The 25,818-nt window shown below is 42.4% G+C and overlaps 1 protein-coding gene across 1 annotated transcript in view; it reads right to left on the bottom strand.

Moving 5' to 3' along the window:
• LOC308299204 (kinesin-like protein KIF2A) overlaps nucleotides 1-23,933 on the bottom strand; it is a gene marked incomplete at both ends in the record, with an annotated part of 28,801 nt that extends 4,868 nt beyond the window's left edge. Inside the window, 17 exon segments of the mRNA XM_080742930.1 lie at nucleotides 1,853-1,969; nucleotides 2,414-2,481; nucleotides 2,907-3,017; nucleotides 8,250-8,454; nucleotides 9,867-10,009; nucleotides 10,454-10,540; nucleotides 10,671-10,736; nucleotides 11,949-12,039; nucleotides 12,593-12,755; nucleotides 14,140-14,194; nucleotides 15,063-15,158; nucleotides 15,699-15,799; nucleotides 20,252-20,374; nucleotides 20,743-20,797; nucleotides 21,246-21,368; nucleotides 22,252-22,346; nucleotides 23,870-23,933. Of these exon segments, the coding sequence (XP_080599056.1) occupies nucleotides 1,853-1,969; nucleotides 2,414-2,481; nucleotides 2,907-3,017; nucleotides 8,250-8,454; nucleotides 9,867-10,009; nucleotides 10,454-10,540; nucleotides 10,671-10,736; nucleotides 11,949-12,039; nucleotides 12,593-12,755; nucleotides 14,140-14,194; nucleotides 15,063-15,158; nucleotides 15,699-15,799; nucleotides 20,252-20,374; nucleotides 20,743-20,797; nucleotides 21,246-21,368; nucleotides 22,252-22,346; nucleotides 23,870-23,933 (1,763 nt within the window).
• Nucleotides 23,934-25,818: the final 1,885 nt, after the last annotated feature.

Genomic DNA, 25,818 nt, shown 5'->3' with positions numbered 1-25,818 from the left:
ATATTATGATGTCACCCTTTGTCCCTCTCTGATTGGCAACAGGCATACATTGCCTGTGGCCCGTGATTGGCTACACGCGTAAACACAGACAGACAGACAGACAGACAGACAGACAGACAGAGATTTGGCTATTTCATAGATAGATAGATAAGATAGATACCGTTGTTCCCTATTGAGCTTGGCACATTTCCTGGGGCAAGCCGCCCAGATCACAGATGTCACACGTGCCTTCTTATTTTTTCACTCAAAAAGCACCTGCAATGTAGTGCATTTGAAACTACATTGCAGTGCACATCATGGGGTGATCACTGCTTTATTTCATTGCTGAGTGAGGTCAGCAGAAAAAAGTGGCGTGAGTGAGATGAAAAATTTGAAAATGTGCCAATCTCAACAGGAAACAACGATAGATAGATGGGGGTGGCGGTGGGAGCCAAAAAACAAAGCAGCAGCAGCAGAGCAGCAAGATGGCAGAGCAGCAGTGAGAAGAATGAGCTGTGAGCAGGGAGGTTTAAATAGCCCCGCCCATATCAGATGGAGAGAGCATGTGACTGATCAACTGATCAGGAATTGGCGCTCCTTTGAGTTGTCTGGCTGAACTAGCTCTGCAGGCGCCGCATCATTCCCCACCTTTTCCAGAAGGTGGTTTTTGGTTTTGGAAGGTGGTTTGCTGATCGTCTGCTGGAAACCTCATAATGTCCGACCAAGACTGTAACTTTTTAGGATTCACATTTAAAAGTACTTTTGATGATTTTTAAGCTGTAGTATGATAATTTAAGAATAAGAAGAAAAAGAGTTTTCTGCCCGACAACAACGTGTTCCGGTTCAGTGTCCCGTACATAAATGCATCGTCTGTGTTTCCCCGTTCAAATCTTCCGCCAAGCCAATGAAACAAAACTATAGCGACATTCCAAGACTTCGACACTCGCTCACTGCACTTACAGTATGTCCTCGCATATTTGGGACACTGAACCTGGAGACAGGAAGCGGTTATGCCACCTTCTGGTACCCTGGTGCTACAGTTATGCACAGAGCCTGTTGCTGGGGAAACTGATAAACACCTTGGGCATGCTATTTTGCCCTAATTTGGGCATGTCAGTATGGGCAAAAAAATCCCTATTTCATACTTTGGCTATCTTCGACAAATTTGAAAAAAAGAAAAAGAATACAAGAAAATATCTTAGCCTATAATGACTTGCCCAAAATAGGATTTCATGTGGTTCATAATGTTTACTCCATCGTACTCCAGTGTATAGTGTGGCAAAAATAGCAGATCTGCTATTTCCACTGTGCAACACTGTAGTATGATGAAACATGCAACTTAAGCGCTTAAGCAATTAATGCCATGCAATGTACAGCAACCTTAAAGTAGAAGGTTAATTTGCATGCCAAAATAAGTAACTCATAAAACATGCGCATCGGCATAAACAATTGAGATAAACGAAAAGCTCCATGCAGCAATGAACTCAATTTAATCATTCACAAATAATCACTAATTATGTAGGCAGAAAGTACAGGCTCTTAACCACCCGAACCCTAGCATTGCTATTAGACTGGGGCGAAACATTGGGTTTCACAAGCAGTTTTTTGCTGTTTTCATCCTAACCCTAGAATTACAGTATATATAGCAGCGGTTCTCAAAGTGGATTCCAGGGACTTGGTGGGCTCCTTTATAGGGGCCTAAATTGACCCATACAAGTCTGTAACTCTGACAGTAGTACAAATGCACACTGTCAGAGTTAAGAGGAGAACTTGAAATGTATACGTTTGAGAACCACTGGTATATAGGGTTCAAGTGGTTAAAAAGGTAAGATAAAAGAATAAGAAAGGAAGCATGTTGTGGGGTGGACGAGACCTGGTGGGGTAGGTTGGAAAGTCATCGTACTCATAGGTAGGAGAGAGGTCCGAGCGAACCCCTCCACCGCTCTGGGTGAAGGGAATGTCTGAGGGACTTATCCCAAACTCCTTCACCCTACACACACGCACACGCACACACACACACACACACGCACACGCACACACGCACACACGCACAAACACACAAACGTTAAATAAATACGTTAATTATTATTTTCAGTTTTGTACTGATGTAGTACAACAATAAAACAAATTGATCATAGACAGTTCTGTTCCAATAAGTTGGAACCAGTGTAGACAATAGAAAGTCTTTTTGGTGTTATCCTTGACATGTTGCTGTTTGTTTTTGACTAATAAAGTAATCAATCAATCAATCAATCATTATCATTCAGATTAGCTAGAGAAAGTACCCTTTTGTGAGAAGAAACCCTGAAATAAAACAATGTCTGCACTACAGTGTGGCTTAGAATATAAAGACTGCTATCTTTAGGTTTTTGTAAATGGCAAAGGATCACATTTTCGGCCCATTTTCAACTACTGTACCTCACGAATGACTTACCTGTTGGCATATCTCAGCGTATTTAATGTGTTTTCACAAGACGCCATCCCAGGAGAGATCGTAGCGATCTGTGGGGATACATGTCACAGTTACTCATCTTTCTATTCAGATCCAACTCAGCTGGATGTCCAAAATGGAGTGTACAAATAGAACAGAGTTAAATTAACACTGATTTTACAATCGAAATTTGGGTCCCAGAGATAGAAATGCCATAGGCCTAATGCGTGTCAAACTGGGCGTCCTTGAAATGAAAATGGTTGGGAATCACAGCTAGAGCCGTAAAAATCTTCTCTTATGGGGGTCCCTGGCATGTCTTTTCAAACGGGGGTCCAGCGGGCTAATAAGAGTCAATTTGGGGGTCCTTGACGTGAAAAAGTTTGAGAACCACTGTTTTAGAATATCGGTTCTCTCTCTCTATTTAGGGTCACAATGAGAAATGAAATGACAATAGTGGTCATGTAGTAAAACTGTCAGTGTGTTAGAGTGGCGTTACCATGCATGTTCTGGAGTTCTCTCCGATGAAGGAGTCCCTCAGCACCTGGGTCAGCTTGCTGGCTCTGAAGGGAGTGTGTGGTTTGTTCCGCCCCAACGCCCGAATGCACTCCTAACAGAGGTGGAGAAAGTACCCACATTTCTTTCTTACTAAGGACAGAACGCAGCACCCGCTATACAGTCGATACAACCTTTTACAATCAGCTCAACTGTACACAGTACCATCGCTGTAGGCTAGGGCTTCGATATCATTTGTCCCCACAAGTATAGGACTTCTGAACAAACAGGACAAATCTCAGTTCCATGCATAAAATGTGATATGTGATGCCTCTCTAACCATGACCGTTAGCCTATCTATTTTTGTTTGTATCGTGTTGTCAATGAATTGAACCTGGCTTTTATTTTCGTCGTGAGACAACAAATTCTGAACAGAACTGGTATCTTTTTTTTAGGTTTAGGGACCGTTAGGGTTAGGGGTATTACAGCTTTTTTTGAGCGGTGCAAACCGCTCCTGTAAGTGGCTGTGCGTTTGTCCGTAGCCTTTTTCCTCAGCGTTTTGCTATAGTAAAATGTGTGTGCGTAGCATCATGTTTGTCTAGTGATGTCATATGTCGTATGTCTGTAGCCTTTTTCCTCAGCGTTTTGCCATAGTAAAATGTGTGTACGTAGCATCATGTTTGTCTAGTGATGTCATATGTCGTGTGTCTGTAGCCTTTTTCATCAGCGTTTTGCTATAGCAAAACGTGTGTGTGTAGCACGTAAACCGCTCCATAGAGTGGCTGTGCGTGTGTCTGTAGCCTTTTTCCTCAGCGTTTTGTCATAGCAAAATGTGTGTACGTAGCATCATGTTTGTCTAGTGATGTCATATGTCGTATGTCTGTAGCCTTTTTCCTCAGCATTTTGCCATAGCAAAACGTGTGTGTGTAGCATAGCCTGTACATCCTAGACTCAAATCCTAGTCTGAAGATGTTATGCAAGCACGACCACCGCTCACTTCACATTGGGTGTGATTTTTTACAGATGGGGCCAGAAACATGAACGCGCATCTAGGCTTCTTTGTATTGACTGTACGTTCATAGCGGAAGTGCTCGTTCATGACTTGGAGCCCCAGCGCGTCCATGAACACAAACTATGACGCAAAACGCGTCACTTAGGCCCCACTACATCACATTTTACAACCAGAAGAAGGGGTGAAATGTGGCTTCATGCAATGGGTGAGAAACTCGTGGATGGGTGGGGATATCTGGTGCCCTCTGTATTTTTCTTATAACTCTGTGGGTACAACGGGTACTCTCACAAAGTCCCGGACGGTCCCCATATTTGGGCATGACTGACTCATCATGACCTCATCGTGATGACGAGAGCAAACACTGTCAGGTGGGTATTAATAAGCAGCTGCATTCACGGCTTGGACGAACCATGTCTCGAAAACGCAGGAAGCTGAACCGCCGAACGGAACCCGACCCCACGGACACCGGGGAAATAGGAACTAAGAGAGCCAGAACGGAAGCGGAGAAGGACGAGTCCTGCGCCATATGCCTTCACGCCATTCAAGACAGGAAGACCTTAGCGTGCCGTCACTCTTTCTGCACCGAGTGTATCGACGCGGCTTTTAAATACACGCCCGCGTGTCCCATATGCAAGACCTTCCATGGAATCCACATCGGGACACAACCGAAGGGGACGATGAAAGCGATACGCAGCCAGGGGCAACATTTACCTGGCTTTGACGACTGCGGAACCATCGTCATTCAATATCACTTCCCCTCGGGAGTGCAAGGGCCCGAGCACCCCAACCCCGGGGTAAGGTATGGCAGCACGTCGCGTACGGCCTATCTGCCCGCCAGCCGGGAGGGAGAGCAGGTCCTGAAGCTGCTGAAGAAGGCCTTCGAGAGGCGTCTTGTCTTCACCGTGGGACAATCCGCCACGACGGGACGCGACAACTCTATCGTCTGGAACGACATTCACCACAAGAGCAACGCGACCGGCGGTCCACAAGGCTACGGATATCCAGACCCGGAGTACTTGTCCAGGGTGCGAGAAGAGCTCCGTCTCAAAGGTGTGACACAGGACAGCTAACCACTACTGAATGTATTGAAATCCCATGCGGGGGCTCAGGGACATGCTGGGCCCCTGATTCAGCCCGGGCCCTCATTGCGCGCTATAGAGAGAGATCTCTCTCTATAGCTGCTGCTACTCAAAGATTTGCCATTTCAGATCATGACAAGTGACAAGCCAGTGGGCCAATTATTGTACATGAGTTATATTTCGTCGTTGTCAGGTGGAAACCTTGTATGTCCAAAACCGTTTGTTTTGTATTTATCATTTGAAAAATGATTTAAACTAGTGAAAACAGCCAATCTACAAGCACACAACGCCTCGCGGTGCGAGGCGTTGTGTGCTTGTAGATTGGCTGTTTTCACTACTTTTCACTACTTTCTACACAAGCGACCTGTAGGAGTGACTCAGATTAAATGAAATTTGTGTCCGATGACACGGCTGTTTCTTGTCTGATTGAGGATGATGAGATAAGCTTCCGGGGGAAGGGTGGATGAGTTTGCTGCTTGGCGGAAGAGTAACTTCCTTCAGTTGAAAATTAAGAAAACCAAGGAGGTGATCTTTGATTTTAGGACTAGTGCTAATGCGCACCAGAGACAATAGCCGATCTACAAGCTCACAGTGAGCTTGTAGATCTGCTATTTCTGGCTTGTCATTGATGGGGATGAGGCAGTACTACCAAGTACAAGTACTTGGTTTGCGTACAACGACTGACTCCAAGCTGATAGAATTCCAACACCGATGCCATCTATAAGAAAGGTCAGCAGAGGCTGCATATTATGTGCAGACTGAGTCAGTATAACGTGGAAAAAGTCAAATGGTACTTTTTCATCAATCCTTAGTGGAAAGTGCATCCACGTTTTGTTTTGTTGCCTGGTATGGCTCATTATCATTCGTCAACAAGAACAAACTCCATAAAATCATGAATGTATCCAGCAAGAGGGTTAGGGTTAGCTGGGGTACGGCTAGGAGATGGGATGATGCGCGATATTATCGCTTATCGTGATAAAAACCGCTCACGATAATCGTGTCGTGGACATTTAATTTATCGTGATATCGTCCTCCGTCATGCACTGGGTTCAATTCACCTTTTATTTGCAGAGCTGCATATCCGGTACCACTTAAACCCTCTATTGGTAAAAGGTACTTATGATATAGGTACTTGATAGTCTTTTTTTCACTCTCTATCAAATGTCTTTGCCAAAAAATAGCCGATCTACAAGCTCACAACGCGTCACGTTTTTTGGGATTTCGATTATTGTGATAATATCGTAAATCGCGATTTCCTTTGTCACAATAATCGCAATATGAAATTGTCCCATCCCTAGGTAGGCCTACGGCTTGAAAGTATGACATCGATGTATGAGAAAGCTATTGCTAGGGACAGAACGCACCCGCTATACAGTCGATACAACCTTTTACCATCAGCACAACTGTACACAGTACCCTCACTCTATGTAGGCTAGAGCTTCGATATCATTTGTCCCCACAAGTATAGCACTTCTGAACAAACAGGACAAATCTCAGTTCTATGCATAAAATGTGATATGTGATGCCTCTCTAACTATGACTGGTAGCCTATCTATTTTTTTTTCCTTTTTTTTCCCTCGTTTGTATTGTGTTGTCAATGAATTGAGCCAGGCTTTTATTTTTGTCGTGAGACGACGAATTCTGAACAGAAGTCGTATCTTTTTTTTATTGGCCAGTTGTGAGTGACTGAGTTTGTGACTGAACATAGTCTGAAATTAAATGAAGATGACAAAGGTTACAAATATTTTTGACTATCATTAAAACAACCATTCATTAATATGTGCAATAAGTGTTAAATGGACATATTATGAATAGTACTGTAATCTCTTCAGCTCTTTATAAACAGAAAATGCATACAGTATTAATGTAACCTAAATATATCACTACATTTTGATTAGGGCCTTCAATTATTGAATTATTATTATTATTATGGTTGTATATTTGTCATATGTGCCATGTGCACCTTTTGTTTATGAAGCCTGAAAGCCAAAATTGTAAATAGCAAATAGTTTTTGTGACAATCGTAAAGTTCGTTAATCGTGACAGCCCTAAACCTACTAAATAAAAAGTGGACGAATGCTATAGGCTGCAGAGCAGTAGACAGGCACATGCACACATAGAAATCAAAGGGGGCTTGAACCCCTAGCCTTTTATCCGTCTGTAAAAAGTGCCCTCTCTCTCCAGACCATGAATGCAGTTTTTACTATGGTGAAAGAAAATGTCACACCTGAAGGCAGCATTCAAGAGAATTACCCTCTCCTGAACTTGAATGCAGCGTCCCATGTTGAAAGAATTGCCCTCTCAGGGGCCTTTTCCTCCCGGCAAAGAACTCGGTTCTGGTTCTTTCTCCCGCCTATGGGATGAACCAGAGGTGTGCTTTTCCACCGAGAACCGGAGTTGGTTTCCGAACCGGAACCACCAAATCCTTGGTTCCTCTGGTTCAATCATTGTCCAATCTGGTGGAAACGCAAGCCGGTTCGCAAGAACGAACCAAGGTTCCAAGAAAGTTGAACCGGCACTGATTCTGGAACCGGTTCCGGTTCTTTCTCCCGCCTATGGGATGAACCAGAGGTGAGCTTTTCCACAGAGAACCAGAGTTGGTTCCGAACAATAAAAGTTGGTTCTGAACGGGAACCACAAAATCCTTGGTTCCTCTGGTTCAGTCATGGTTCAATCTGGTGGAAACGCACACCGGTTCGCAAGAACGAACCAAGGTTCCAAGAAAGTTGAACCGGCACTGGTTCTGGAACCGGTTCTTTGCCGGTGGAAAAGGCCCCATTTGTAGTCAAGCATCAAGCATTGAGAATAAGCCCTATTCACGGCCCGCCCACTCAGCAAATATCTCAGCAACTTCCAGGTGCTGACGTCAGTTTAGAAGGGTAAAATAACACAGAAATTGCTGGACTTAAAGCCAACAAATCATTATTTCGAACGGTAGAGTAAATTATAATGCTTTGTGCCTTTTACTATCTTGTCTTCTTGATCATGCTAGCCGTATTTTATACTGTACTATTTGAAAATTGCATTAAATTTGCGATTTCTGTGTTAACTCTATGGGCTTTTAGCAGGGGTTTACCCTTCAAAACGTGATTTCAGCACCAGGAAGTTGCTGAGTGGGCGGGCCGTGAATAGGGCTAATAGCCGAGCTTGGAGCTCAGAGGTCTGCTATTTTCGAGATTCTCACCAAAAGGCCCTTTTAGAAAATGCAGCCCCTGCCTCTCTAACACTCTCTGCACGTCCCTGGCAGCAGACCCACCTTGAGGGCCAGTAGGCTCTTGTTGATCTCCGCTCCCTCCAGGCGGGTCTGGCGGTCGGCGCTAGACGTGTCGGCCCCTCTCTCGTTGCCCGCCAGGTCGATGAGCGAGAACTTGCCGTGCATCTTCCCCCGCCGCCGCAGGATGATCTGGAACACGGCGTGGCTGCGCGAGGAGTGGGCGTTGGCCGACGTCTGACCCGACGTCCTGGGAGCGAGGGAGGAGGGAGGGAGGGAGGGACGGAGGGAGAGAGAGCAGTGTTGATTTCGTCGACTAAAACTATGACGAAAAATATTTGTCGACTGCGTTTTTTTCACTGACGAAAACGAAATAAAAGTGAAATAAACACTAAGCTGTGATGACTAAAACTAAGACTACATGTATTGACAATTTCGTCAACAAAATAAAAACTAGACTAAAACATTAGAGAGGGACTAGTGGAGAAGAGAGTCATTTTATGTTTGGTTGCTCTCAGGTGTTGCGTGCTGAAAATAGCAGATCTACAAGCTCACAACATTGTGAGCTTGTAGATCAGCACACAACCAAGTGTAAAATCAGTCATTACGATGCCATCAGGGCCTGCCAAAATACATTTTAGTTGACTAAATCAACTGTAGATTTAGTCGCCTAAAATCTTATGATATTTAGTCGACTAAAATTAGACTAAAACTAAAACTTTTCTGGTGAATAAATTATGACTAAAACTAAAATACATTTTATTCAAAAGACTATGACTAAAACTAAATCAACATGTGCTGTCAAAAACAACATTGAGAGAGAGAGGGCAAACACAATTAAAGGTAAACTGGTTGAGTGATGATCATTCTTCAGCCACACTCTCCTTGAAAGCAGTTACATTACGGCCAACAAACCACTTTATTGTCCTTGTTGTTTCTGAGCGGTGCAAACCGCTCCTACATTTCACTTTGTGTGATACGCACGTGTGTCGTGTTTGCGCCACTCACTTCGCACAGGTGCGATTTCTATAATTCAGAGTTAACCCTTTTTACTCCCAATTTTGATCGCCGGTTGTCCAGGACCGATACAATACAATGGCATCGTTCCTGGGTAGGCCACTAATAACTCGAAAGATGCAATTCTGGGAAATTGCGAGTGTGTTTGCCATTTTTTACACATTTTTTACACTTTTCCCATTCAAGACAATGTCACCGAGAATGCTGCTTCCTCGTTGGCTAAAAGTTTATCTAGAAATAATAAAGTGGCACTAGTACTATAGTGTGTTGCCCTATTGGGCAACTACACTAACTAGAAAAAGGTTCAATTGTAGGAAATGGCAAGTGTGGTTGCAAGGACTCTGCTGGGAAATGAATTCCGTCTTAACCATTTACTGTATATACAAAAGGATATGTATTTGTCCACGGACCCCCATCTCAAAATATTTACTTCCAGGGACCACCCAGACGCAAAATTTGAGTTACAAACGTTCGCTTTAAAAATACATATTCAAAGATTTGCACAAATCTTCACGACTTTTTCAAAAATAGCAGATCTACAAGCTCGCAGAGTGGCACTCGGTGCCGCGCTGTGAGCTTGTATATCTGCTATTTTTCACTGGTTAAAGCATTCAATAATTATTGGCCTAAATGGGTTAAAAATACCTGCAGCTGTTTCCCACTTCGATGAGTTTGAGGACGTCCTCGGTGCATTTCACCTCCTTCTCCTGCAGACCCACCACCTGGACCTGCTGCTTGCCGTCCTCCAGCACCCTCAGCTTGGCCTTACGGTTCAGCAGGTCAAACACCTGCAATACACAACGCTGACACGCTCAGGCCATGTTCAGACAAAGCCGCTTTCTAGACAATAACGGTGTTCTCGAGGGTTGAAAACGCAACCAAGTCAAAACCCTTTCCATATAGCTCCGCCATAGCTCAATGAGCATAGCTCATTCGCTGTTATGGATGTTGTAAAATAATAGGTAGAGCTCGGTTGGCGCAGTGGTAAAGTCCCTGCCCACTACCACGGAGATTGTGGGTTCTCAACTCGATGCAAGTGGACGGGCGGGGATATCCGGTGTCCCCTCTATACTTATTATAACTCTATGGTTACACAACACAGAAAGGTCTGTGAGGAGGAATTCATTGGCATAGTGACTAAATTGGGGAGAAACAATGGAGTAAAAAAGAAATGCTCTAAAAATAAAAAAAGGAATATATTAATGATTTGGACAACACATTCAGACACTTGCCTTCCCGCTGTAGATTTCAAAGAATGTGGCAAAGACCTGGAGGTCTAACTTCTTGTAGTTTGGCTTCTTTAACATGAGGAAGACGTCCCTGGCTGAACACAGAGAAATGCAAATATAGTTACATTAAAAAATTAAATACAATAAAATACAATTTGATGGATTAAAAAAGGCAAACAAACAACACTGTCTTATGGCGCTGATGGTAGAAGAGCTACTAACCAACCAATGCATAAATCCCTTTAGCGCAGTCCTGGTTCTTTCCTGAAAAGTCTCCTCCCATCGTCTGAAATGAGATTCATTAATTTCATTCCATGTATGCAACAAATGGTTAAATCTACCTTGACGTGAGTGTCCCTGACTAAACTATGTCATTCAGGAGTGCAGTGGATGAGAAAAGCTATTTCCAGGGGTGCCCTGAGCCACAGAACCACTGGCGTAGGGTGCTGAGAGAACAATGTCATGTTGGTGCCTCAAAGAAACTAGGATAGCAGGTAAACTTCAAACCTAGCATCTACAGTAGCAAGAAAAAACAAATCTAAAATAAATATTAATAATTGCATATCTGCATGGAGAAAATGAAGTGAGATAAACTAGTAGCAACTATCGAAGAAGAAAAAAAAGCTGACAGGAAGGTGAGATATGATGTACTATATCTCTGCTGTCGGGCTGAAACCTAACTCCAAAATGTAATTTCAGGAAAATGAGCTGTGGAGTTAGGTTTTTACTGAAGGGCTTTTTACTACTTTTCATTGGTTCAATATTATTTTAACCAACACACAGACGTAAAGGGTCTTCAATAGCACATACCGGTATTTATGAAAAATCAAACCTCGGTTCGAAGTGAAGCGGTGAATTCTATGTGTTATTCTATGTGTTCTAGAGCTATGAAATCTGTGTTCTAGATCTATACATTCTGTGTTCTAGATCTATACTTTCTATGTGCTTTAGTTCTATATTTGTATGAATTCTGAATGAATGTATGATTTTGTCTGGAGGGCGAAATTGTCATGTGAAGCTTGACCAATCCTCAATTCTGCATGCACGGACATGTACGGGACAGACACGGGACAGACAAAGCCACACTTTGGAAGCGGCTTTCATCGCTTCAAAAAAAGAGAGGGCCAATCGGGTGGAGTTAGCTGGTTTGGCAGAAAGTGTGGAGTCAATATTATTTTAACCAACACTCAGATGTAAAGGGTGTTCAATAGCCCTGATTTATACCAAAAAAATCTAAAAACTCAAAAATTGAGTTAAGAGGTTTTGGCCAGACAGTGATGAAATCTAAAATTCATGGAGAAAATAAAGTGGGATAAACTAGTAGCAACTATCGAAGAAGAAAGAAAGCTGACAGGAAGGTGAGATATGATTTGCTATATGCATTGTCTTCAACAGTGTATATTACTCCATCTACTGTAGATAGATTATGCTATGTTTGACTCAGGCACCAATTTTTATTATTATTATTACAGTATGTAATAATGAACAAGAGACTCACATGTGTTTTTCCACTTCCAGTTTGTCCATATGCGAAGCATGTTGCCATCCCCCTCTCAAAAATGGTTTCAACTAGTGGCCTGGCAGTGAATCTGAAATAATGTCAAAACAATAACTTATTATTGTTATGTGTGAATTTTCCATGCATTCTTTTCACTAAAGCCAGGGGTCACCAATTGTCTGTGTCCGTGGCAAAGACTTAGTCTTGTCTGTGGCACATTTTTGATTTTCTTTACACACCATTATAATGTTCTTATTTTGATCATAAGACCCAATTACTGAATGTCAGTCTCCAAGTTTTCTTCAGAATACTGTATGTATCACACTTATTTACTATGACACTATGACACAACTGTTTTATTCGCAAGGACCTCCTTAAATCTGAGAGTGTACAAATTTAACCAAATGGATCCATTTGAACACTCTCAGAACACTTGTATCTTTTTGTTGTCAATTTCCTATCGACTTTAACATTTTAAATAGGATGATCCAAGTAAAATCAAGAGGAAATGTATATTTTATATTTAAAAAAGAGTGCAGGGTTTTGTAACATTTACATAATTTGACAGAATCTGTTTTGTTTGCGTTTGTGTGCTAAAAGAGTGACTTTGCAATAAAGTGCATATAGAACGGCTATAATCATACCTGTAGACCATTTCATTGTTAGCACTGTCGTCAAAGGTGTAGTCGAAGCGGAAGGTTTGGTTCTCGAGGTACCGGGTCAGGTCAACTTTCTGCTTTGGCTCGTGGACCATCACCACATCCTTACTGGGAATGGTGATCACATCCAGGTCCTTCATGGTCAGCTCTGTCAATGTCATCAACACACAGAAGAGCGACGTTGAAACATTTGTGTGGTAATGTGAGAAAGCGGTTTCGAAGTGAAACTTTGGAGATTTTGAACCTAGGAATCCAATTGTTCTGATGTGGGGAGATGAAAACAATACCCTCTGTCTTCTGTATGTCATCATTTTGTGACATTTCACAGAGAAATACACAGATGACATAAGGTCATTTTGAAGGTGTGTCTGTTCAGAGGCAAGCCGACTAGGAGAGGGTCTGTCTGTATGTGTTGTCTGTCTATGTCAGCCTTACCCTATACAGCATTTATATCGTCACTGTCCAGCAGAAACCTTGTATCTCCAAGTTTCTAATTTCTTAGTTTTTTCGTAAAGTAAAGCCCTGCTTCATCGTACAAGACTGTCACACATAACTAGTGAAAATAGCTGATCTACAAGCACACAACGCCTCGCACCGCGAGGCGTTGTGTGCTTGTAGATAGGCTATTTTCACTATAGTTTAAATCATTTTAAAAATGATAAATACAAAAGGAACGGTTTTGGACATACAAGGTTTCCACCAGACAACGACGAAATAGTATTTCTACTCCTACACTTGCTTTTGATGCTAGGATTACTGTTTACTTGATCCGACTGCTTCAAGGATTTTATATTTCACATGCATTTTTACAATGCAGAAGCATCAACACCTAAAGTGACATGGTTGAGCTTCTTTTGTGCCAAGCAGTGATGCAGCCAGTCACACTGTCCTAGTCTAATACTCTTATAGGATAATACTCTTATCTTTTTTTCTCACAGCAATCTCGTATCCCTTGGTCTCTGGATGTGTCTGCTACTGTAAAAATGCCTAAATTCTGAATCGTGATTAAAGGACAACTTTGTTTTTTTTACAACAAGGGTTCATATTTTAGATAGTAATTAAAGAATATAAAAGATGAGAGTTAAAATGTTTTCATTTACTCCTTTCTATCGTTTTAGAGATTTGAATTATTTTGATTTCAGTGGCTGGGGGCATGCATACCAGTGGCGAAATATGTATTTTTACACAGAATAAGCCCATTCCCAAGATGCATCGCAATCTTTCATGGGAAGATGTGACTTCTGGGGTTACTGTAAATAGCACTAAAGAAATTACAGGGTTATTGTGTCTAAAAAGACATAATTAGCCACCTGTACTCATGCCCCCATTCGTACGCATGCCCCACGTTTTAGCTAAATGTGCTAAAACGAAGTAAAATGAAAACATTTTAACACTCACTTTTTCTTTTCTCTAATTACAATCTAAATTTATGAACCCTTGTTGTAAAAAAACAAAGTTGTCCTTTAAGCAACAATTAATCTACAATGTGAGCAACAAAAAGAACAGAAAATCATGAATACAGCAACACTTACCTTTTTTATTGAGAGGCCGTGTTCGTACACATACGCATATCCTATGTTCCTCTATCTGAAACGTCAAAGGGCATTTCTTAATTCGCAGAAATGAAAAGAATGCTTCAAAAAATGCTTTCTACTACTAGTGCCTTTGTATTCCTCATTTGTGAGGCATCTGGTACAAACCCCAGGCGCTCGGGTGCACCTCACTAGCATCAAGGCCGCGCTACATCACGCCATAGCGTGGCCTTGAGGCTCACCTTCTTGTTAAGCAATTCAAGGTTGTTGAAGCAACAAAAACAAGCTCTCCTCTCCCCCAACCCTCGGACAACAATATAGCATACTACTGGTAATGTTCACTGTGGAACGGAATGGAAGAAAACTAAATCTAATTTCTCCAAAGCACAAACTGATGTCCTTGTGGACGTCTCTGCCATTTCTAATGAGATCACATTGATTTCCTCAGTAATTATCTTGTGTCCTTTTTGCGAATTATGTCCCAATTTCTGGCGAATCTGTTGCGTTTTGAGTTATAATATATCTAGAGGGCGGACTCCCCAGCTGTTCATTTCAATGAAAGTTGCTCAGCGGCATTTGAAGCACCCGGAAGGACGCTCTACACTTCCTGGTTGGCTCCAATAACGGAGCCAACAGATAGCCACCAGCTTGCGTTTCAGATTCTAGAAGCACGTGCACTAGTGTTTTAAAAGCAAAAATGTTGCTATCCCAGATTTGACCACCAAGCACCGGCCGCTTAACTGTTCTACCACGGTACTGGGGGCTTGGTTACAGTACATGGCACTTGCTAAATAGCGCGAAAATGGCCAAGCTACTAGCTCACAATGTGTCGCATCACTGTTGGCTATTTTCAGAACATGACACGGGTCTGCAAAAGTATAAACCCGGGCTTAAAGAGTAAGTGAAGCGGACGACGGACGTACCATGTCAGCGGTAGTGAGGGGTCTGTAGTCCAGGCTGGCTCTGAAGTCTCTGATCATGCACATGATTTCATAGTTGGGCACAGTGACGTCCACCTCCTTGAATGACAGATACAAACTATGGTTCAGTCTACTGTTGCATGTACCGTAGTCTAAGTTACAACCAAAACACATTTACGGGTACTAAGAGTTGAGTGGAATAGCTTACTCAGTCTGCTAATAATAATAATACTAATAAAGTTATGATAATAAACATACAAAAATAAGCACTTTTCTAAACAAACAAGTTGAAGGTACAGAGAGACACAAGCACAGGCTATTTGAAATACTTGAAATTTGAAAATACAAAAAATGTATTTCAAATACTTTTCTGTATTTTGAAATACGTATTTCAAATACATGTATTTCAAATACTGCCCATCTCTGAGCACAGCATGACAATGTTTTTGACTAACCTATTCTAGGCTGCCCACTCCTCCTCTGAACACTTCTGTGTACAGTGTGTGTCTGACTCTGAGAGTGTTTGTGTGTCGTACCTGTGTGTACTCACCACACGCAAGCACGCACACACGCACTCACTCACGCACGCACGCACGCACGCACGCACACACGCACTCACTCACGTACGCACTCACGCACCTGTGCCTTCTTCTCTCTGAGCTCCTGCTGTTGCAGTCGTCTCTTCTCTCGTTTCTCCTGCAGCTTCTCCACCTCCTTCACACAGTTGGACTTCCTCCGTGCTGGAGAGAGAGAGAGAGAGGGAGAGAGGGAGAGAGAGGGAGAGGGAGCGAGGGAGGGGCACACAAAAACACACAACCATTAAGAGACGACATCACTTTGAGCTCAGTGATCTAAACAAGCATCACCATTTTCTTTTAGAACAGGATAATGCAAGTGGGGCCCCAAATAATGATAATATAACGAATTCATGATTTTCTTTTAACTATTTTCTTTCTACCCAATTTAGTCATTATGGCAAATACTTCCTCCCCACACACATTTCTGACTCAACTGCCAGTGAGGAGCCCCCAAAGGGAGGATGTAGGGCCTCCGTCCCCCTCCCCAGCCCATAGAATTACGTGCAGTGACCAATATCAATTAAATTACATTTTTCAATTCAAAGGGCTTTATTGGCATGAGGAAACATACGTTTACACTGCCAAAGCAGAAGTGTACACAATACAATACGATACAATACAATCGGAACAAAATATGTACAAGTGAAAAGAGTCTTCATCGTTGGTCATGTTTTCAAACTCTCCTTGGATGGTTATAATGATCTGTGGGAAGTATGTGTCTCTGGTGTCTTGGTACAGTGGACAGGTGGTTAGAAAATGTAGCTCATGTTTCCACTTCATTTTGTGTGCAGTGGGTGCAAAGTCTGTTTTCTCTAGGGAGCCAGGTATGCCTATGACGTCCTTTCTCGATTGCAAAACTGTGCTCACTGAGTCTGTATAGTCAAGATTTTTTTATCCCCACCCGGCTTCCCTCCCCTGAACACGGGCCAATTGTTTTCGCAAAGATGCCCGAACAAAGCCGGATGCACCGCTGTGGAAAAATGTCTTTCATGAATAGGAACTTAAAAGTAAACTAGTTCCATTGATCCAAGCGGGAACACAATTGATTGATTGATCATTAAAATGTTCTGAAAATACTAACTCTTTAGAGTTTTTCAATTAACCGCCGGTTCTAGAGGATTGGTGACATTTCAAATGTTGTGTCTGAAATCACACAGAAAACGTCCATACTAATCCCGGCATCTTTGTTAGAATACTGGGAACAAGCGCTCTACTATGAATAGACGCTCAAACGCCAAGCGCAGGGAGCGACTGTGAAAGAGCCTTTATGGACCTCACAGCACACACACACACACACACACACACACACACACACACACACACACACACACACACACACACACACAGCTGTGGTGGAGACTAGAGTGACATCACTGGTGTCTGTGCTGCGCTCCGAGCCACATCTCTTTACACAGGGGGGGAATATGACCACAGATCAACTTTGCTTTTCCTCCCACAGCCAAACCCCAAACACCCCTTGCTGCTAAATTGATTCATGCTTTTCCTAAACCTATTATATAAGGTTATTGTTACTGCTAGCACAGTCCGTGGAGCATGCACTCTAACATTTCACATGCATGTACTTGTTGTTGTCGGGTGGAAAACCGTCCAAAACCGTTTGTTTTGGATTTATCTTTTTAAAAATGATTTATACTAGTGAAAATAGCCGATGCGAGGAGTTGTGTGCTTGTAGATCTGCTATTTTCACCAGTTTCGTGTGACAGTCTTATATGATGAAGCAGGGCTTTACTTTACCAAAAAAAAACTACAAATGTGAAACTTGGAGATAAGAGGTTTCTGCCAGACAGTGACGATATGTGGCAAATACTGTAAATCCTCTTGAATCCAAAGATTACAGCCAGGCCAGACTTTTGATCTTCTTCACCCCAGCCTCAATGCATAACAGGGTGGGGGCATGCGTTCCCTATTTTCAGTGTTCACCAACACTTGCATCGTTCCCAAGTAGGCTCACACAATATGCAAATGCTTCCGCCATACAGTCTGTGCAACGGACACGCTGTAAAGTCTTTACACGCTCCCCCCGGGAAACTTGTGTTAAAAGAAGCATCTGGTCAGGTGACTTCATATGTATGTATTGGAGGAGAAACACATGACTAACTGTTTGGCAGAGACAGGGACTGCACATGTGAGGGGGGGAAATTAGGAATTGGCATAATATGAAGAGGAAATCAAATATTTGCTTCTAACTAGCCCCTCAATGTTCTCTGAACACCCAGTGGGGTGTGGAATTTGTGGAAAATAACAGAGCACTAGAAGTCTGACTAATATAATATACACATCCTACCTGGGTTGCGCTTCTTTTTTCTCCCCATTCTGAATTCCCATAGACTTTTTTTGAACTGTGTTCCAAAAATGATCTCAACAGTTTGAAAAATCAACTGACGGCGAGAAAAGGCTAATGTTACTGCCACCAAATTAGTTACATTTTTGCCAGAAACAGACTGTATCAAATATGAGTGACGGACAATAGTAAACGATACAGAGTAACCTCCCTGACAATATGGCAGAGACAGTTTGTTTATTTTTGGAGCGCAATGAGGCGATTTTAAGATGACCCGATGTTATTCTCCAAAGAGAAAAACTTCTGCGACCCAGGAGATGAGTGTCAGGATTTCGGTACTCTTACTCTATACCAGGGTTCCCCAATTGGCGGCCCGCGGGCCATTTGCGGCCTGCGGGGGGCTACTGTCTGGCCCACACCAACCCCGGTAATAATGGTGGTATAAGAGCAGCAACAACACTAGTATATCGTCGTTGTCGGCTGGAAATCTCGTATCTCCAAATTTGTACGTTCTTTCTCAAATCATACAAGGCCGTCGCACAAAAGTAGTGAAAACAGCAGATCTACAAGCACACAACGCCTCGCACCGCGAGGTGTTGTGAGCTTGTAGACCGGCTGTTTTCACTAGTTTAAATAATTTTAAAAATTATAAATTCAACGGTTTTGGACATGCAAGATTTTCACCCGACAACGACGATATCTGAACTGTCGCTGGAGTAGCGGGAACACCGCCGTCGCCCCCTGCAATGTTGTGGCCCTCAGCTTGGTGCCCTAGACATAATTCGGCCCTTGGGGAAAACTAATTGGGGAACCCTGCTCTATACTGTATACAAAGTCTATATATGAAGTACTGCCTCATTGAGGGACACCATAGCTAGGAGAACAGAATTTGTGAAGAGATGGCATAACCTTTACCAATCTGTGAGAATGACTGGTGATACCCTCGCCTCTGCTTTTGTTTCAGTCTCACAGTAGTAGCAGCATTGTTACCAGGCAGCCGCCACACCACAGTGTGGCCTGGTACTGTCTGCAGCGTGTGTGTGTGCGTGTGTGTGTGCGTGTGTGCGTGCGTGCGTGTGTGCGTGTGTGTGGGGCCTGTCACAAATATTACATCATCGGACAAATCGCAATCATTTGAGATAATAATCACAATTATTTTGCATAATCGTCATAATCGTTTCAATGTTGAAAAATGCTCGTACATTTTCAAGCATTTTCCAAAAATAGCAGAAATACAAGCTTGTAGATCTACCATGTCAGTCATTTCTTTGTATGTTATTTGTCATTATCTGCCCTGTGCAATTTGTGATTACGAAGCCAATGAAGCCAAACAGAAATGACATTTGTATTCATTATGTTCCAATGTTCTATGCCAAAAACACAATCAAATCGTTAATCGCAATTATTTGCGTGACAATTAATGGTCAATTTAAATTTGTGATTGTGACAGCTCTAGTGTGCATGCATGTGCGTGTGTTCTGCATGTGCGTCTGTGTGTGTGTGGTGTTTACATGACTGTGGACAGCTGCTTCTGTCAACATGATAGTATCACAATAGTGACAGATCCAGTGCTGAATGAACCCCGCCCCGAGGGTCACAGAGTTGTGCACAGCAACATGAGCCCAGTAATAAATAATAACTGGCTTGGATGTTCACTTCAAACATTACGCATTTCTGTTCTTTAAACACACTTTGCTGATCATCATTGTTGTTTGCCACCAGCAACACTATGCCGGTGGTATGTATCATAAGAAATGCCTTTGTTAATGTAAGTATCAATATTGCAATGTAAAAATACTCTGCTACAAGTAAAAGTCCAGAATTCTACTTCTACTTCTACTGAAAGCACAAACATATTGGTATAACAATTAAGATTAAGATTCCTACAATTTGTCACATACATTGCTATATGCGAGATATGTTCTCCGCATTACATCTCTTGGAGCGGTGAGCCGCAGCCGTGCCGCACTCAGGAGTGCCAAGCAGGGAGGCATTGGGTCCCATTTTACAGTCTTTGGTATATGACCCGATCGAACCCCGACCTCCCAGTCTCAGGGCGGACATTCTAACTACAAGGCCACCGTTCAGTGCAGTGGCCTGGTACTTGAAGTACCAAAAGTAGAACTAGAAAGTGCTCATTATGCAGCACTTCCCATTTCAAGTTTTCAAATGTATAAACATCTTTTCAAAATAGCAGATCTACAAGCTCACAATGTGTTGCATATAGTGGAGTAAAAAGCTTATTTGGATCCGAGATGTAGTGGAGTAGAAGTGTGTGTGTGTGTGTGTGTGTGTGTGCGCGCGTGTGTTACCATTCTGCTGTTGCAGCAGGGTCTGTTGCTGGGTAGGCTGTGCTGGTGCTATGGCTGGCGGGGGCGGTTCTGAAGCTTGGCTCTGCTGGCTGGGTCTGGCCCGAGTCGTTCCCACTGATGCAGCTGGGTATAGGACACAATATCACAGCAATAATAAATAATAATGTTATGGTTAGGGTTGGGATTTGGGGTGGGATGATAATCGTTATTATTGTTTATCATGATAAAAGAAACACAATCGTATCGTGGAGATTTGAATTTATCGTGAAATTATCCTCCGCCATGCACCGGGATCAATTCACCTTTTCTTTGTTGAGCTGCATATTATCCAGTACCATTTAAACCCTCTAATTGTTATTTTTTTTTAATAATATGTCCAGTGAATGTATTTAAAAGTAACAGAAACGTCTGTGATATCTTACCAAATCAACATAATAATCACATGTAGGACAATAGGATGTCTAGGTACTTGAAAGATGCAATAAGCATACCTCTATTCTCTCGTACAGGGTTCTCAGTCTTAGGTGGTACAATTGTTCTTCGGGTCTGAAAGGAATTATTAAAAACACATGATTAGTAACAAATATTAAATTACTTTTAAAAATTTAAGAAAGAGATTTCAAGTGAAATAATTCCTTATTCCACAACAAGGCTTGCTTACCATTCATTGCTATATATAGCAAACACTTGAGTTACTGAATGATTAGCATTTTAATAAATATATTACGATGTTTTTAACTGACATATTGCATATCCATCATGCAAACTAAAGCAGCAAGTCTAGTTGTTTTTAACCACCAGGTGAACATTCTGCAAAAATGGATAAAAAATGTGTAAATTAATCTACCTCTGCGACTGATTTTTTTTTTTTTTTTTTTTTTTATAAATGTGGTTTAAAAAAAAGACAATTCTTGAAAATGTTTTTGGCAATAACGACATGCCCAACAGGGAGGTTTTAACCGAGAGAAAGGTGACCAGCGGTTTAGAGGCAGACCTTGGGGGTCTTGTTGACCTTGGCAGCAGCAGTGGAGGGCGGAGGGGGGGTCTCAGGACTGACGGCTATCTCCTCCTCAGGGGCCACGTCTGGGTTCAGAGCGAACACGCTCTCCAGGTCGATCTGCAGGGGGCAGCAGCCACGGGAAAGAGACGTTAGTGTCAGTGTCGGGCAGAAACCTTGTATCGCCAAGTTTCAAATCTGTATGTTTTTTGTAAAGCCCTGCTTCATCATACAAGACTGTCGCACAAGACTAGTGAAAACAGCAGATCTACAAGCACACAACGCCTCGCGGTGCGAGGCGTTGTGTGCTTGTAGATCAGCTATTTTCACTATTTTAATTTTTTTTTTTGAAAATGATTAATGCAAAAAAAAAAAAAAAACAGTTTTGGACATACATGGTTTCCACCCGACAAGGGCGACATTATGGTCTCTGTCGCTTGGAAAACGTGTACGGCCAAAACCGTTACATTTCAGGAAATGGAAGAGAGAAAAAAAGAACATGTGTTCCAACAGATCCAATGTAGTTATTATTGCAACATATTCTCACCCCCAAGTAGTCAGACACCTGACCGCTTTCACTTTCGAAATCTTTCAAAAAATAGCTAATATAGCCGGTCTATAAGCGACACGTTATTGTGAGCTTGTAGATTGGCTATTTTACGCAACATAGCAAGGTATCAAGGTATCATGCCAGACAGGAACAATATACTGTAAACTGGAACAGATCAACAGCTACAGCTAATGCACCTTCAATCATTTTGTGGCACCTGTAGAGTTGTATTTACAACTAAGAAACCCTCTTCCTTCAAAATATAACCAGTGATTTGACTTATTCTTTGTGTTTATCGCATTCCTAAGCCACTAATTTGATGATAATAATAAAGACCCTCGTGTATCTGGTAGGAGACACAAATGAGACTCTTTGTGTAAAACTAAATCAAAATTTGCTGACAAAATGAAACATTGGTGACATGGTGTGTGGTGTGACGCGAGGCAGCCGTACTTCTTTGCCTTTGGTGTCTCCGTTCTCGATCCACTCCACGGTCACACTGTCGTTGTCTGGGTTTAGCGACGTGACCATCGCTTGATGTATTCGTCCTGTTGAGCCACAGAGAAAGAAAGGACACAAATCACACCATATCACGTCAGCTCCATTCAGGGTTACCATGTATGAGTCAAGGCCTATTTAAGGAAGTGGTTCTCAAACCAGTGTTCATTTTGTTGACTAAGACTAAAAGACAAAATACTAAGGATTTTGATAGTCGACTAATGGACTAGGCTAAAGAAATCTGAAGACAGAGACTAAATGGTGTGTTACTCAAAAGACTAAATCAGAATTTGCTGTAAAAATGAACACTCAACATGATCATGTCAAGGAAGGACCCCCAAATGGTTCACCGACCAACACATGAAATTATTTTATGCCAGAGGGAACCCCATTTGTGCTGTTAAAATAATAATAATAATAAATTATACTGAATGTTCAAAAGACAGATCTACAAGGGCGAAACGCATCGCATCACAAATGAGTTGTGAGCTTGTAGATCAGCTATTTTCAAATGGCTGAATATAGGGTTAAAGTGGTCAAACTGATTATGATGCTGTAAGTCATTTTGCTGGGGACCCCCTGGAACCCCCACTCAAGGGCCCCTGGGGATCCCAGGACCGCACTTTGAGAACCACTAGGCTATAGAACACATAGGCAGCTATCTGGAAATCATGAATACACCCTCCATCACACAAATCTCTGTCCATAAATCTTTTTTTAACACTTAGTATTCTATAGGCTATATAGGCCTACCTTTCAAATAAATAGCCTAAGATGACCCAACCTTGGCAAATTAAATGGCAGTAATTTGATACAGGTTCATGTTTGGGGTAGCCTATTCTGCGATGCACAATGGGCGTGGTAGCTATACAGTATAGTAATATAATGACTACCCATCAATGATGTCGCATAACTTCAGCACGTCGCCTGTTCATTGGACGCTTGGAAGGCATTGCCAATGACATTTAAAATGCACATTTCGCATAATAAATATCAGCAAGCGAAATGTTGCCTAATGTAGTTCGCACATTGATTTTAAGACGTAGCCTAGTCTACCATCATCACAAAATGCAGTTTAGAACAACAGATCTGGCTCGCTCGATCGGCGGCTCATATTAAACCCACACACAGATTCGGGTTGTGAGGCTAATTAATGAAAGCCAGACTATCAATCAATTTTCTGCCAATTAACCGGGATGTTACTAGGCTAGACTGAGCACGATGACAGCTCGGTGGGTTTAATGCAATTCATGTGTGACACTGACACGCCATGCCGATCTTGACTGAAAGATGCCAGCAGGATAAAACGCAGAAACCGAAGTCATGAATCGGTTTCATTCAACGGATCATCCTAGTTTTCTGACCAAGCATGCAACAAAGATGAGGATGAGGATGGTAAGGATGGAGATGGGTGATGGGGTGATGTAGCCTTGCTATAGCTATAAAATAGCGTCAGACAGACAGACAGTGGTTTCAACGAGCCATGCATGCTCAGAACATCTCAAGTCACCGCAGGAGGATCGGGATGATGGTGGTGATGATGAGAGAAGCTAACGTTCTTATTAATACCCACCATCGCTACGTTTGATCTCCACGTATATGCCGGTTAGGATTTTCCCGAAAATAGCAGCGGCCATGTCAATGTATGTCTCGCGTTTTTTTTACGAGCAAATAAAAAAAAAAGGGAAAAAAAGAAAATGTAAATCTCTGCTGGGCGGGGGGCGTGTGATTATATTTTTCCTCTCAATTGTTCCAAGTTGCAGCCGCAGAAAGGGGAAAAGAAGTGGTCTAGGTCAGTTAGAGGGAAAGACACAGAGAGGGACTGGGTGGCTGGCTGGAGTCAGTGCGCCTGCGCCGGGGAGACTCGCCCTTTATGCTGCTGCTGCTGATAGTCTCTTATAGCTTTTACTTCGTCGTACGACGGTGTCGCGGGCAGAAAAGCAGATCTACACGCAGATCTAGAAGCTCGAGGTGCGATGCGCTGTGAGCTTGTAGATCTGCTATTTTTCGGCCAGAGCAAAGTGGATAGCCTATATGATATCCGTGAAGCATCATCCCAGACACAGTGACATGATGCTGTCATTACACTATACATCCCTTTGTGAGTTGTAGGCCTATTTACAATGAAGGAATCTGGTTTTCTTGTAACTAATTAATAGGATCTATGAGTTGCTGATGTGTGAATAATACTGATTATTTACAAAATGATTGCTCAATGGTGTGTGTACAGTCATTATTAAATATCTACAAATAAGTGATCTTTTTAAGCGTAATAGGCCTATGCATGGCAGATATCTGATCGTGGTTGAGCACAGACAAAAGTCAGGTGGATGGACGCAGTCTGTTGGTGGGGAAAAGTAGGCCTATACTGTACTCACACAAGTAAAAAGTATCAATACGGCAATTAAATAATCTCTTATTACAAATAAAAGTATGGAATTAAAAATTTACTTGAATAAAAGTACAAAAGTTGTGGTATCAAAATGTACTTAATATACCAAAAGTAGGCTACTCACTATCCAGAATGTCCTGTTTCTCACGTTTTCAAATGTATAAATATATTTTGAAAAAAGCAGGTGTAGAAAATCTGATCCTCATTCTCCCATGTGAGAAGGGACACTAAAAGCCAATCTTAAACACTACTACCCTAAGAGGCAATCCCCCATTTCAACGCAGGAAATTGCTCTTCAGGAAGAGACTGCCATTCTTATGCTGCACCAGTTGCATGAGCAATAGTGACACTGACAGTAACTGCCATAACTGTCTGTCAATGATTGCTGAGAGTGAGTGTGATGTGCGGGAGGGGCGAGCTGTGTGTGTTTAAGGAAGTGAAACTTGAAGATATAGTCACAGTTACAACATGGTTCCCACCATGAACCCATTCCTACCTCACCTGCGCAGACCCAGGGAGAGTGTTTATGATGGACCCTCTACACTCAGGGACACCCTGGGACATTTTGAACATTATGAATTTGTACGTTTCCAGTGGCATCTCTCTGAGGAGGTGATGTCTGAGTTTGAAGCCATTCCTAAGAGCCACCTGGAGAAAAGAAGTCGTGATGAAACAGTGGATGTGATGGTGGATTTTCACACTGAAGACAGAGCTGTGAAAGTTGCAGTGGAGATCCTGAAGCAGTTGAGTGAACATGACGCAGCAAAAAGGTTAATGGAGAAATATACCGCCGAAAACAGAGATGACATCCTGTGTGTTTCTGCCAGAGACCTCCTCCTGTGCACCCTGGAGGAGTTGGGAGATGAAGACTTTGAACGTTTCCGGCAGCGGCTCTCTCAGAAATTGGTGATCGTTTTTGAAGCCATTCCCAGGGGCCTTCTTGAGAATAAAACTCGGGAGCAAACAGTGGATTTGATGGTGGGTGCTCACACTGAAGATGGGGCTGTGAGTGTTGCAGTGGAGATCCTGAAGCAAACGAGTCAACACAATGCAGCAAAGAAGTTGGTGGAGTCAAGCTCTGGTTTGATTAGACAGGAACATAAATATATGTATAAAACACTCCGAAAATC

Source organism: Nannobrachium achirus (assembly GCF_963921795.1).
Source record: "Nannobrachium achirus genome assembly, chromosome: 15".
In the NCBI taxonomy this organism is placed as follows: domain Eukaryota; kingdom Metazoa; phylum Chordata; class Actinopteri; order Myctophiformes; family Myctophidae; genus Nannobrachium; species Nannobrachium achirus.
This window is presented reverse-complemented; position numbering and strand designations above follow the sequence as displayed.